Raw genomic sequence first — 15,220 nt, 5'->3', positions numbered from 1 at the left:
AAGTTCTCAATCTCTTTTTACATTAACCCGCAAGATAGGCTGGTATTGTCATCTACATATTACAGACAGAAGAGATTTTCTGTGACAAAGGTCAGCTAATAAGAGTCAGTTTGTATAAGGAGCAGAACCAAGTGTTTAAGCTTTTCCTGAATTGTACTTTTTTAGTAGGGCTGAGGTTGCATGTTAGCATATTTATCTCTCTGCATGTCAGATAATTAGTATTCCAGCAAGAAAGCTGTGCTGAATCCCTTTAACGTCCCATTTCTGCAAGAGGGAGTTTTTTCCATGGCGTTAGCAGGTAGTAGAGAATCTCTTCTGTCCCTCCCAACTTGCAGTCTGAAGTTGGGACAGTCATAAAGAAGTTTTGCCACTTGATTCTGCGTAATGTATAAACTGCTTTTCATAACTCAGTGATACTTAAACTGAAACCTATGTGGCTCATGGTGCATTAGTTTAACCAGCACACCAATTCTCACTCTGAAAAAGGTAGACTCTTCTGCTACTGGCAGAAGAGTATTTTACATAGACCTTGTGGACTTGTAGAAAATGGGGCACAGTTATTACTTTGAAAACTATAAGTGAAATATTAGCAAGACATGACTCTGTTCAGAGACCTGACAGCCAATCAGTAACTAGCTGCAGGTGACTTAACTGTTTTGGACCTTGAGGCATTTTGCATTTTGCATTTCTTCAAGCATAACTCATCAGTGTAGCCCCTGCCTGGTTTTTGCTTCAAGTGTTTTACAGTGCTTATTAAAGGATGCACAAATTTTCAGGTGAAAATAACATTTCATTCTAGGTCTGATAGTTTACCTACTTAGATCTACATAGGCAATGTGCTGCTAACTAGCCTAAACAAAAATAGAATGGAAACAAATGCCAACGCTAAAAATAGAAGCACTGTTTGTCAAAAATATATTAGAGTAAATGTATGACACTATTTCCATAAATTTACCTGTGTAAATTTACAATGTTTAAATGAATATTTAAGCAGCATGAATACCTAAAGCAAATTAGGCAGGAAAACCAGAATATTATTCCTTCAAAAGGCAATTATAATTTTCTTTTACAAGAATATTCACTTAAATTGTGTTTTATCTTAAATTCTGTGAGGTGTTCAATACAAGTGTTTAAAGTAGCATTCTGGTGTTTGTGAATAGCAAACAGCATTTATGTTCCTGCAATTAGGGGTCTGACCTTTGTGGTCCCTCTTCTCACATCCTTCCGTACATGTATGCCTGCCACACATTTACTATTGCTGTTCTTTCATAGCTACTCCTATAGCAGCTGAAGTTCTGCTGTTTTCTTCTGGCTTTAAAGACGTTCACATAGAATTAGATTGTGAGAATGGACCAGACATTTGTTGACATAAGCCGTGTGTGAGTATTGTCTTCGGATAGCTGGTGAGCTAGTTGTTCTTTAAATTCAGAACTTAATACAGTGGACAGCTCCTGTGGCTGACTTAATAAGACAGCGTGCCTCTAATGACTGCAGGAGCTGTTTTTAAGCTATGAGTGCAACAATTAGAGCCCTTACTTTCCTAAATGTTCCCTACTAATTATGCAGCAGACCCTTGGTAATGATGGTAACGAGATCACATTTAGAGCAGATTTAGAGCAGAACAATATTTCATCACTGTTAGCCAAGAAAATGCAGTGAAACAGAATGTCCTTTTTTAAAGACCTAAAATTGCCATTTGAGACTGTGTAATTAAGAGACCTCTGGTTATGAACTTAATTCGTTCCAGAGGTCCATTCTTAACCTGAAACTGTTCTTAACCTGAGGTACCACTTTAGCTAATGGGGCCTCCTGCTGCTGCTGTGCCGCCAGCGCGCAATTTCTGTTCTCATCCTGGGGCAAAGTTTGTAACCCGAGGTACTACTTTCGGGTTAGCAGAGTCTGTAACCCGAAGTGTTTTTAACCCGAGGTGTTTGTAACCCGAGGTACCACTGTATTGGTATGGGGGAAAAGATGTGAGGCACCTTCCTTTAGCTCCAGATGTTAGCAAATGTCACTAGAATAAAATTATGGTAATGAAGGTGCATATTTAGTTGTTTGTTTTAATTCCTATTTCACAATAACATGTTACTCACCTAGTTCTTGCGATTAGGATATCAGTATACTTCCATATCATTTAAATCTGCTGTGTGGCAACTTCCTTTTCTTTTACAAGTAGCCTAGTGAACAATCACACCCCTGTTGGCTCATCTACTTAATTTTAAAATTTACTATATTTATATAAGGGTTGCCAAATAACATTTGCTTTGGGCATCACACACAAATGAAATGATAAAATACAATTAAAATAAATAATAAAACAGAAATATCAGAAAATAAACTGCCAGCTTAAAAATTAGAGAGATGACTAAACCAAGGTGATTAAAAAATAACTAGCACAAATAGTGGTTCAAAACGGTAAGATCATTTATCCCCCCCCCTTTGGCATGGGAGAAGGAAAAGGTCCCAGAATGACCATAAAGAAGGTACTAGCCAATCCTCTCTGAATTAGAGGGATGTCTGTAATGCTTCCATTACGGTATATTGCTACACCTTTGCACCCTTACATTTGAAGGGTCACAGTTGTGAACTTGTTTGTATTCCTTGAGCAATATTATTGTTTTGTTTTCATTGGGTTGTTGTAAGCTGCTTTGAGTATTTCTGTTTTGGACTAGTGCCAAATTAAAGAAATTCTAATTTGTGTCTTAATTTGTGTATGTCTGTCTCTGGGAGGCTGAAAACAAGTTAAGCTTTTTTGGGAGTAGGTGTGCCCGAGAAGAAACTTCCGTCACTAAGCCAGAGGGATGCAAAGTAGGTTAGACTAGAAACAACAACAGCAACAAGGACTGTGACCCCTAATCTCTGAGCACTGGTAGAAATGGAGAAGTACACTTAAGCTTACCACCACAAAGCAAAATACAGAAAAAGCATAAGAAAGAAACAGACTAGTGAGTGGCACTTTGTCGAGGTCAGCTGAGGTGACACAAAGCTATGCTTCAGCATTTGATGTGCTGGCTGCTGCTAGAGGCTTGAAAATTCCCATGCTGCTTCTCGTTTGCTCTGCTAGGGAAGAAGTATAAATGAAGAGTACAGTGACAATTTACATTCATGTGCCTTGTTCAAATATGGAGCTGAATTCCTTTCACCAACATCCTTTCAGCCTGCCCCCTCTCCATTCTCTTGCTTACATATCTATGCCTACTTCTGTAGCTGAAAAAAAAGATGTCATGTTAGTCCCAGAAGTTGAGACTTAAATAAATAATTGCTGCAGCATTTCTCAAACTGGGCATGGAGACCTTTTGAATGCAAGATTGCTCAAAAGTAGCTCAGCAACCTTCTCTGGAAGTTTAATTAATGACTGAATCCTGTTTTGGGATCTGTCAATGAAAAGCTAGACAAGCAATGTGTTGTGAGGACAGAACCATGGTGTATCTCTATCTGAGCTGCAGTTCCTGTGCATCTGCCAGTGCCTCTTGGCTATTACGCTGTTAAGTTTCCTGAGTCAAAACATGAATCCCTTTGGTCAAGGTAGGGATAGGGACTGTTGCAACATTAGCAGAACAAATTTCACTGCCCTTAATAACTTGGAGAGACTGTCATGGGGGTAATCCTTTCCCTTGGCATTTCTGTTTGGCATTTCTAGATCAGTATGTGGGAGGAGTTGGTCTGGATCGCCTTAGGTTATGTTTTGTAAAGAAAAGTGACTAATAAATGATCATGATAATACAATTGTTGTGTTTTCTGGGGTATATTCTGCAGGTATAGCTGCAGCAAATAGCAATCGGACCGTGATAGATAGACTGGCTTTGTGCCCATTGGTTTATTTGGCTAATAATAGTGAAACTATTTATGCATTGGATGCTAAATTTGGCAAATGATACAGTGCCCAGTGCATGGGTAAAGCTGCCTGAAATGTAGCAAATGGAAGGATTTTGACTTCATTTTAATTTTAGTCTAGCTTCAAAATCATGTCACTTTTTCCCTCTTCTTTCCCAAACTTGCGGAGCTAGAAATATAAATGCTTAATTCTGGGATGAATTCCCATCTTATTCACCTTCATAGTAATGTAGTGCAAGGAGGGAAGTTAGTTGTAAGTGAAGGGGGGGGATAACTGTAAATAATTGTGCTTTATGTCCACTGACTTCATACCACAGGTAAGTCAGCTGAGACTCATCTTTCAAAAGCAGGTCAATGGAGGCAATGGCAAAGGAAGGGATATTGGATCTTGTCCTTCTCACAAATTAGGAATGAGGAGAGACTTGCTGGACAAGTGAGTGGAAGTGACTGGTGGAAGGGATACTAGGGGGAATGGTTAAGGAACACATCTCTGGCAAACACAGATTTCAGAACCCTGAAATGGCAAATAAAAGGAAAGATCCACAGCAAATAGAAGGAAAAGGAGGGAGCCTTTTGAAGTGCCTAGAAGGCAATTTACGTCTTTTAAGCTTCAGTTATTATACTTCAACATGATTTGAATTGTGGACAGGGTTATTCCTCTTTCAGGCACAGATCATGCTTGTAAAGAACCACTCCCATTTATAGTCTCTGGCTAGTAGAAGTAGGCAGTCCAGAGGAAAGTTGGTTTCCTATCTTAATTGTTTCTGTAGTGATTGATCTTGGGTAATAAATATATTTTTGTTTTGACAAGCTTTCCTAGCTGGATTAAAAGGGCTTTGCCTTACATTTTATTTTGTATTTGTTTTTAAACCCATCTACTGTTTTAGAAAATATTTTTAGCTGTTTTATGGTATGTTTGCACATCCCCTTGTGACAATCATGTGTGAAAGGCAAACAGTTATTTAGGAGGTTGCTCTAAATAAAGTCCAAGTATAGTAGTGAAATTGAGTGACTGTTACATCGCTAAACTGCAATGGCATGGTCTTTAACAATAACAAAACTGAAAGTTTCTGTATTTACAGTTATCATTCTCCCTTTCCCAAAATAGATCTTATCCAAGCCACAAATGAGACAAATGTCAATATTCCTCAAATGGCTGATACACTCTTTGAGAGAGCAACAAACAGTAGTTGGGTGGTTGTGTTCAAAGCCTTAGTTGCAACGCATCATCTAATGGTTCATGGCAATGAGGTAAGTGCACAAAATTTTCTTAAAGCTATCCTTCACTCAAGCTTTTGGGAGAGGACTTCCAAGGAGGCCAAAACAAATAGTTGCATGAACTCCCACTTAAAGGGGCTTCCCTGTCCTTCCAAAGGAGCCCTGCATAGTGCCAGAGAAGCAGGGTTTCTGGTAACATCCTGGCTCCCACTTGGATCTTGGATTCTTGACTCAGTTGCTGGGATTAAAAGCTTTATTCCAAAATTCACTACAGTAAAAATATTATAGGAATAAATGCTGAGACAGATACTTATAAAGAAAAGGGCAATACTCATGCCTGTACCAATTTTGCCCAGAAAGACCCATTTTAGTTCTAGGTTCAGGGGTTTCCATAACACCAGCCAAAATCTTTGCACTGTTCTGGCCATGTGAAAAATGTGATGCCTTGCTGTGTTTAGGGTTAAATTGCACAATTGACCATATGCATATTGGAATCTTATTTATATGAGTAGTGACATTTTAGAATATGTTCTTATATCTGCATTGTTAAGCACACACAAAAACCCTGGATGGTCTGATTAAGTCTTTTTAGTGTGGAAGAAAGCAGTGCAGACTTTAGTTTTGTGCACTGGGCCATCTGTATCCACTCCAGGCAGAATTATTCAAATTGGCAAGAGATGTGTAAGGCATGGCATTTATTATAATATGATTATCATGGGTTTTCACCTAGAAGGAAACATGCTTGTGGGTTTGTCATGAAATAGTGAGAGGATAATGTTGAAGGACGTATACAACTAATATTATCCTTTCCTCCCTTCCTCCTAGAGGTTTATTCAGTATTTGGCATCTAGAAACACACTATTCAATCTCAGCAATTTTTTGGACAAAAGTGGATCACATGGTAAGAACCCTTTGCTGATAATGTTTGCCTGGTATATGTGCAATCATTTAGGCAGAAATGCGTCCCTTCCCCCCCTGTGAAATATATTGGCAGAGGACAAGTGCCTTGTTTTCTTTATAGGAACTGTTTTTAATATAGCAGAAAGGAAAAGGAAACGTGTGCTATTTGGAGGAGGGATAAGGCAAGAATAAAAAAGGAAAGAAAATGAAGAGAACATGTTACAATGGAAGGACTTATTTAAACTCGTGTAATTTCAGTGCTCTGTTCTTTCCCCAAAGGTGTCACAAGAAACCTTGTATGGGGATTGCGTACTTGAAAGCCTGGAACCATACACTTAAGCACTAAGCTCCTAATATTATCCGCTGCTTTATAATAACTTCTTTCTGATTCCTTGCATCATCTTAAGCCAAAAATCCATTCCTAAGAGCACACAGTTGTACTGTATGTAGGCAAAAATTAAAATCTCAGAACAGCAGAAGGAGTAGCCACTGGTGGTTGCTATCTGTCCTCCGTCCAGGATGAAGTTCTCATCCAGAATAGGAAGGTTACATTATCAAAGCAACATCTCTCCACCCCCTTCATCCCCCCCCCCCCGGCTTCTCTACCACAAGAAGAACTGAGACTTACAGCTTTTCACACCCAAAGCTCAAATTTGGCAAGTTATTGTCTTGATGGCTTTACAGTGGAATTCTGGGTAAACATGAAACTTAAACTATTGCTTTTCTCTTAATCCTTTTATTTAGGCTTGTGGTAGTATATGAATTTTAATACTTTTGGGGGATAGGGTACAAATGCAGCCAAGTTGTGCAATTTGATTTGCCTGCATCCTTTTCTTTGTCTGTCCATATCTTTTTGTTGTGTCTCCCCATGTCTGTTGCAGTTTGTGAGGACAGGGACATGTCTATGCCGCATCTGTAAGGCAGCATGTACACTGATGGTGCTACAGCATATAAAGGATAAATAGCAGGCAAATCTGCTTTCCACTAATGACTTCTGCTTGCACATAACGGAAGCTTTCAGATGTGCTATATGATAATGGCAGCGATCACATGAGAGTGGTAGAGGTTTTGTTTTAGCATTTTTGGGGAGCCTAGGGTGCTTGATACAAAAGGGCAGTCATGATTTTTACTGGAATGATTCTTCAGTAAATCCTTAAGTCCTAAGAATAACAATTCTGGGAGCTGTCAAACAAGACTAATTAGACACTGGGCATGCCCATCTTTTATATGTGAAATATAGATGGAGAATATTAATGAGATTCAAGGCTGAAACATTCCTGAAATGTCTAGATGTTAAGGAGGTACCAGCTTTCCATGTAGCAGCGGGGATTCAGATTGAAGTATAAAGTTTAAAGAGGTATTTTGGCCCCAATATATGTTCAGCCTTGCTTGGAGCTTAGTCTCCAAATGCCTCAGCATGTTTAGTTTGCCCCTTTTCTAGATCAGTTTGTAGAACACATTAAAGCAGAAAGATATTTCTTTATACTATCAAACTGCAAAGTAGATCTGGATAGAACATTTTTTACTTCGGATTTTTCCAGCACAGCCTCTTAAATTCTGTTATTTGATTTGGTTGCATTTGGGATCCAATAGGCTCAATGTATTTGCATCTTAACTGTTTTCTAGACCAGGGTGCCTGTGAATATTTGTTATGAAGAGCTTATTTTAAAGCGCATTACAATCTGTTTATCAAAACTACCTGTAGCTTCAAAATGATAGCAGAACAGGGTAACATGGTATTGGAAGATGGCAAGATGAGTGGAGCAGTAAAATTAATGAATAAGCAAGGTATGCTGTTGGCCACCATGGCTTATCAATATATCAGATTATATTTATCCAAAGGTCAGTTTGAACACCATTTTTCAGTTATTTCCAGTCACCCAGAAGAACAAAACACATATATCAGTGTAGATTACAGTAAGCCCACAACTTGCATGGGGGTTACGTTCCAGGGATCATGCCTAAAGCAAAAATCGTTGATAGTCAAAGCCCATTGAGTTCAATGGCAGGTGGGATTGCCAAAATCATTGTTCCCAGAACTCTGCCCCCTTCTTAATTTTTTAATATATTTTTTGCCACACAAGTAAAGCTGAATGTGCAGAAGTTAAATGTGTGTAAATTGCAGGCTTACTGTACTTTGCTTGTCATATAACTCTTGGCACCTACATATATAGCTAGGCAGGTACATGTAGGGATTCTCTTACGTAGGTTTGAGATGAATTATTTTGCAGAATGTCACTGAAATCCATCAGGGTGTCATCGTTTAATAAAATAAATCATTGAGTTAAAGATATAGCATTTGCAACCTCTCTCAATCCATTAGTAAAAGATTAAAAGGATTTTTAAAAAATCATGACATATTTTCTTCCTTGCTAGGATATGACATGTCCACGTTTATCAGGCGCTACAGTAGATACTTGAATGAAAAAGCATTTTCCTACCGGCAAATGGCATTTGATTTTGCAAGAGTGAAGAAAGGGTAAGCTTATCTAATATAAATACTGATGGTTCCTACAAGTATTGTTGGTTGCAATATATGTTGCTTTAACTGCTACTATTGCCGAAAGTGATTTAATAATGAAATTATAGCACTAGAATGTATATAGTGAGTGTTCTGGTATGCAAGTAGGTTTTTTTAGTTTTTGCAAACCTGCTGTAGGATCTGGGGCGGAGGGGGAGAGACTATTTCTACTTCTGATCAGCAGGTGAAATCTAGTGCTTCTGTTCTACAGTGGTTGCTTTATATATTGCAGGGATATCCACTGGCTTAAGAAAAGAGGAACTGATTTTCTCTTGTTCCTCCTTCCCACTTCAGCCCCCAGAAAATATTTCCTGGAGGGTTGGAGGAATCTCCAGAATAAGTCAAGGGGAAAGGAGGAATGTAAGAAGATCACTTCCCATTATCTTAACATAAGTGGATGCCTCTGCTGGATCACAATCTGTTTCGTATCTATTTATAAACCATACACATATTACTGGTAAAAGTATTTGAAAATGGGAAAGCTGCTGCATAAATTGCATAAATGAATACTGTTGTGGGTTTATTTGATTTCCAAATGCAATTGAACATGAGAAGAAATTTTGTGGTTGTCCTAGTATAGTTGGGGCTTCCTTTATATGGAACATTCTGTATTTTAACCTTGTAGAATAAACTGGGCTAAAAATGAAGGTTTGTATCTAGTGCTCTATACATGTAGCTCTGCTAGCACAATGGAGCATTTGTTTCCTTTGCTGCTCTCGAAATCTGCTCTAGGGTGTCGTCGAAAGCTAATTTTGAAGGCATGCATGAGGCTGTAGGGAATAGGAGAGGAAGAGGAAGCTCTGTTGCATGCATAGAAGTCTGTTGCACCAATGGAGGCACATCACTGAATATGGCCCAAATTGTCTACACTGGGAAATGTTTCCCTGCTTCTATGCCTTTAGTGACCTTGTCTCATCTCTAGTCTCATTATGTGTCCTGCTGGTATATTAATACTGTAGAGAGGAGGTAGAAATGTGAGTTTGCTCCTTTCAGCAGCAGCCATACATGTTACGTATGGCCCTTAGTCCAAGTTTGTATTGGTTGTTGCAAAGCTACCAGGCAGTGTGTTTTTATTATTATCCTGTATTATCCTTATTATCCTGTAATGATCCCCTTGCTCTAGCCTGAGTCCCCAAAGATAATTCAAGGAGTTAATCAGAATGTGATGCCTGTTGAAAGTAGAAAAGGGACCAATACTATATGGCTTAAAATATTCCAGAATTCATTATGGGGCAACCTTACAGGGCTCACATAATTCGTGTGAACCCTACAGGCACTTTGCTTTTCCCTTCCCCATTATATCTGGAAGTGCAGAATCCTTTTATGGCACATAAAGAATGTATCTTCAAATAAATGTTTAATGCAATAGAGAGAAAATATAAGCAATTTTTTTAAAAAAACAACAACACCATGGGTGTCTTTAATCTGAAACAAGAACATCTGTACATGGTTGGATGTTCCGCTGTACTGCATCTTTTCCCATTATCTGTGGATTAATAGAATATTTAAAAATAGTGCATTATTCTCCACAGAGTGAAATTACAGTGTAAAACACAGTACATGCTTGATTTAATCAGTGATGTAAAGGTTTGACCTTAATGAATCTTCAGTACTTCAGGTAAGTAGTTGAGACATTGGAGTGTGCTTTGTGGAAAAGCAAGTACTATCAGAGAAATATTGGAGCTACTATTTGTCTATAGAAGCAGGGTTTGATGACCAAAATCAGGATCATTTTTCCTACCCTGCCATCTTTTTTCAGCACTACATGTTTCTGTCATTCTATAATAAGGTGCCTCCTAATTAAACCTTTTCCTAGAATGAAATACTATCCACTTTAATTTGAATCTCAGTCTTCACTCTAAAGCAGGGAAACCCCAAGCTTGGATCTCCAGCTGTTTTTTTGACTACATTCCCTTCATCCCTGACCACTGGTCCTGCTAGCTAGGGATGATGGGAGTTGTAGTCCAAAAACAGCTGGAGACCCAAGTTTTGGAAACCCTGCTGTAAAGCTTTAATTTTGTTATTAGTTACCAAATAACGCCTATGAGATTTTTTGGGTTGTAGCTTGATTTTTTTTTCTTCCAGGGCGGAGGGTGTAATGAGGACAATGGTTCCAGAAAAATTACTGAAGAGTATGCCAATATTACAAGGACAAATAGATGCACTTCTTGAATTTGATGTATGTATTTACAGTTTTCTAAATTCTTTTATGATAAAAGGAAAACACTTCCCACTTTAGGTCACTGTAGAAACATAATATAACTTCAAACCTTATGAACTTGTACTAAATTCTTATTTCTTTTGGCAAGCTTCTCCAAGGTGCAGAAAGAATGTGGCAGAAAATTGTGAATTGAACCGTACTGAATAACATTTTTGCATTTAACTGAAGGTCCATAACAAAACTTGGTCTTCCAATCGCTAGCAGCACATACACGTACATACACACAAAGTGTTCATTGTTCACAGTTGTGCAAGATCATGCTGAGGATTGTTTGTCGGTGCATTTTCCCTTTTGCATCATTGTATTTTCCAACAGTTGAGAGAGATAGAATTTGGATATTTCTGAGAGCCAGAAATGAAGTTTTTCTCCAGCTCCTGTTGTTCCCTTGAAATGAGATGAACCTTGGTACTTTAAATTTGCTTCAGATTTGTCTGGATTTTCAGACATAATTTGTATATTCTGTTTATATGCATGAAACAGACTTCAGTCCTGCGTGCGCCTGAACAATGTACATATTCAATAGTATTTAACTTTGTTCTAAGATATGACATAGCTCCAACATTTCAAATCACAATTAACAACCATGGGTTCTAATTTTTATGTAGGTTCATCCAAATGAGCTGACAAATGGTGTTATAAATGCTGCATTTATGCTTCTGTTCAAAGATCTCATCAAGCTTTTCGCTTGTTACAATGATGGAGTTATTAACTTATTAGGTAAGTAACTTGATGTAGCATGTTTTTAACGTTACATTGCTCCAGGAGAATAGTAGTTCTGCAGCTTAATCTTTTTAAGAGAGGAAGAAGCCATCTTATTTTCCAAGCGCATGATTCTCTCACATTCAGCTGTGTTCTTTTCTATATTGTTCCATGCCACCCCAAATTCCAAAAGCGTTGCAAGATTCCAGGGGTTCCAGGCACATACCCAGCATTGTTTCCTTTGGGAAGATCAAGGCACAGCAGAGGCTAGTGTCTTTAAGAAATATGGTTTATCAACACATATTTTCACTTGGAAACCCCAAGTGTTTCTCTCATTGCCCCTCTCATAGCTTCAGCAAACTTGGATCCAAAGCAGCAGTTAGTCATGGCTGCTGGTCTCATAGTGCAGCCTTCTGCAGCCAGCGCCGCATGGAGTTCAGGAACAGTGAGAGATTGGGCATGGAAAGTCTGCAGCAGGACAGGGAAAGCCAAGGAATTGAGCAGGGCTGCTGAGCATATGCAGAAGTGCTTTTCTGCTTGTGCAATAATCTGCAGATGAAGACTTGGTATGAATAATGTAAAAGTTTTGTGGATTAAAAATGAATATGTCATTTATTCCAGAGAAATTCTTTGAAATGAAGAAGGGACAGTGCAAAGATGCTCTTGAGATTTACAAGCGGTTTCTGACTAGAATGACAAGAGTATCAGAATTCCTCAAAGTTGCAGAGGTAAGTGAATCTTCCACTGTGGCATGTTGGTTGTTATGGTTGCTATCTAGGCATGTGATTTCCCCCACAATTATCTACTTGATAGCAAACTGAGTTGTCGTTCAGATACTCTCTTTGTATGTGTTTAGATCAAACGCCATGTCCATAAATAAACTACATTGTGTAAAATTTCTTTGACATTTATTGAATTTTGTGGAAAGTGTTAGCTGTTCAGGATGTCACCAAAATGCAAATAAAATAACATTAGTCTCTGCTTTGGCCTTCTACAGTATATTCATGTTATACCAGTTAAGATGATAGTAGTAGACCAGCAGCCTGCTGGTGGGAATAGCTGCTGCATCATTATCTTTCTGACAGAACAGCAATTTTTATATTCCAAGTTAGGGAAAACCCATCTTTAAATAGATATGAGTTCTTCAATTTCAGGCATTCATTTTTATGCGTGTAGCGGGTCAGAAGGACACAGCCTGGGACCAGCTCTGTGCACAAACGTTTTGCTGCATCCATCTGTGTTTGAGAGAAGTTCTCCATCCAGAGTTGCAGTTCTTTAGGGCAATAAATGTATTGAATATTTCTACAAATATGCATTAATTTTAAAGCACCTGGATGTGGATATTACAAATGGAGCTTCAAAGTGAGTTAAAATCACAGTTCAGATGCAGTAGTCAAATTGAGCTATTTAGTATTTCTGGACTTGTTAAGCATAAACAAAAGAACATTTCTGAATTACTATTTTTTCATTATCCACAGCAAATTGGAATCGATAAAGGAGACATTCCTGATCTTACACAAGTAAGTTCCTAAATTATATTTAGCTTGGTGGTTGGTTTAACAATAGCAAAAATGACTTCTGTTCATTTAGCATGCAACCTAATGGCGTTACTCATATTTTAAACATCAGCATATGCCTCCTGAAAACAGCAACTATTTTGACAGATGTCAATCCGCTTTTTGTTCCCAGAAGAGGACTTCATTTTTAAGGCTACATTTAATTAAGAGATAAGCAATGAAAAGACTGCATATTTCTTCTCCCTTCCAGAGGTGCAGATTGATCCCAGAAGCTGAGAGTGTGAGTAATGCATCTGGGAGAGGAAATTCTTAAGTACTGAATCCATGCTTTGACCTAGTCCATGACATCATTTTCACTGGGTTACCTTTTGTCTCTAGTCAAGAGACAAGTTTAGGGCTGCCATAATACGACTAAAGATAAGGTGATAAATTACCAGAAGCCAGAGAGCTAGTGTACTGGTCAAGAATTCGAGTTAAATCTCTGTTCCCTGGATGACCACAGGAAAGCCTATCTCTCAGCTCCCATCTGTAATGTGGAGTAACATTGGCTTCCCTTACAGAATTGCTGTAAACATTTATGTAAGAATACATGTGGACCACATTTTAAAGGCCTAGGAAGTATGCTGCTAAGTCGTTACACAGAAATGTAATCAAGGGATCGAACACTTAAAAACATTATTGTGGCATCCCTATCCTTGAGATTAATCATTAAGACTCTTGCATATAAATGAGATTGCTTTACCTTCAACTGCACAGCAGCATGACCTCTGTTAGTTGACCTCCCAGATAATTAAACAGTCGGTCTGTTAGAACAGGGTGCTGTGATTACAAAGACCCAGCATGGATTTCTCAAAAATAAGTCATGCCAGATGAATCTCATTTCATTTTTTGATCGTTACAAGCTTGGTGTATCAAGGGAATGCCATGGACGTAGTATGTCTTAATTTCAGTAAGGCTTTTGACAAAGTCCTCCATGACATTCTTGTGGAGAAGCTGGTAAAATGTGGGCTAGATTCATAGCTGGTTGACTCATCGAACCCAAAGAGTGCTCACGAATGGTTCCTCATCATCCTGGAAAAAAGTGACAAGTGGGGTGCTTCAGGGTTCTGTCCTGGATCTGTTGTTGTTCAATATCTTTATAAACAACTTGGATGACACCAAACTGGGAGGGGTAGCTAATGCCACAGAAGGCAGAACTGGGATTCAATATGACCATAACAGATTGGAAAGCTGGTCCAAACTAGCAAAATGAATTTCAAAAGGGACAAATGTAAGGCTCTACATTTAGGCAGGAAGAACCAGCTTGCCAGTAGTACATGTGAGAAAAGGATCTAGGGGTCTTGTAGGCCACAGGTTTAACATGAGTCAACAGTGTGATGCAGCAGCGAAAAAAGCTAATGCTATTCTAGGCTGCTATCCTTAATAGAAGGATAATGTCCTGATCAATGGAACCACGGTATTCTAGTATTTGTCAGACCACACCTGGAGTACTGTGTCCAGTTCTGGGCACCACGATTTAGGAAGGGTATGGACAAGCTGGAATGTGTGTTGAGGAGGGCAACCAAGATGATCAAGGGTCTGGAAAGCAAGCCTTAGGAGGAGCAGTTGAGGGAATTGGATATGTTTAGCCTGGATAAGAGGAGACTGAGAGGAGATATGATAGTCATCTTCAAATAAAGTGTAGTGTGACAGGATGTGGAAGATGGAGCTAGCTTGTTTTCTCCTTCTCCGGAGGCTAGGATCCAAACCAATGGCTTCAAGTTACAAGAAATGAGATTCCAACTACATAAGGAAGAACTTTCTGACAGTAAGAGCTGTTTGACAGTGGAACGGACTCCTTCGGAAGGTGGTGGACTCTCTTTTGTTGTTCAATAAGCATTCCTGTGTTTCTGTAGGCTTTTGCAGCCCTTTGGAAGATTGCCTTATGAAAACTCATGACAGTTCAGTTAGGGGTGCCGGAATGCTGTTGGTTTTCCATTCTTGTTTACTTTTTGAGGATTTACTAATAAGAGAGCTTTGGAGCATGATCAATTCAAATATTTTACTGCACACACCAGTGTGTGTCCTCTGAAGAAAAGCAATATGCTGGCTAATCCCCAGCCTCATTGAAACAGGTGTATGATATGGCAGAGTAAGAGATAAAAAGAGTAAAAAATATATATGCTTTTTCTTCTGCTGAAGCTTGTGTTTTTTCACAGAAAAGCTATTTTAATATCTGGGGGTGGGGGGAACTTTAAATATAGCTCAGAAGAAGGAGTACCTTGAGACTGTCTTCCTTCATACCAAAGGTCTCTTGCTTAGCATTGTTTA

The 15,220-nt window shown here is 38.7% G+C and overlaps 1 protein-coding gene across 1 annotated transcript in view; it reads left to right on the top strand.

Moving 5' to 3' along the window:
• The window catches only part of SNAP91 (synaptosome associated protein 91), a 64,387-nt gene that overhangs the window by 13,250 nt on the left and 35,917 nt on the right, over nucleotides 1-15,220 (top strand). The window contains exons 3-9 of the mRNA XM_080998485.1: nucleotides 4,943-5,085; nucleotides 5,878-5,953; nucleotides 8,329-8,431; nucleotides 10,559-10,652; nucleotides 11,300-11,411; nucleotides 12,015-12,121; nucleotides 12,872-12,913. Of these exons, the coding sequence (XP_080854611.1) occupies nucleotides 4,943-5,085; nucleotides 5,878-5,953; nucleotides 8,329-8,431; nucleotides 10,559-10,652; nucleotides 11,300-11,411; nucleotides 12,015-12,121; nucleotides 12,872-12,913 (677 nt within the window). The remainder of the gene's footprint in view (nucleotides 1-4,942; nucleotides 5,086-5,877; nucleotides 5,954-8,328; nucleotides 8,432-10,558; nucleotides 10,653-11,299; nucleotides 11,412-12,014; nucleotides 12,122-12,871; nucleotides 12,914-15,220) is intronic.

Source organism: Podarcis pityusensis (assembly GCF_964106645.2).
Source record: "Podarcis pityusensis genome assembly, chromosome: 3".
NCBI classification, from domain to species: Eukaryota; Metazoa; Chordata; class Lepidosauria; order Squamata; family Lacertidae; genus Podarcis; species Podarcis pityusensis.
Note: the sequence above shows the minus strand (reverse complement) of the source record. Positions and strands in the feature narration are given on the sequence as shown.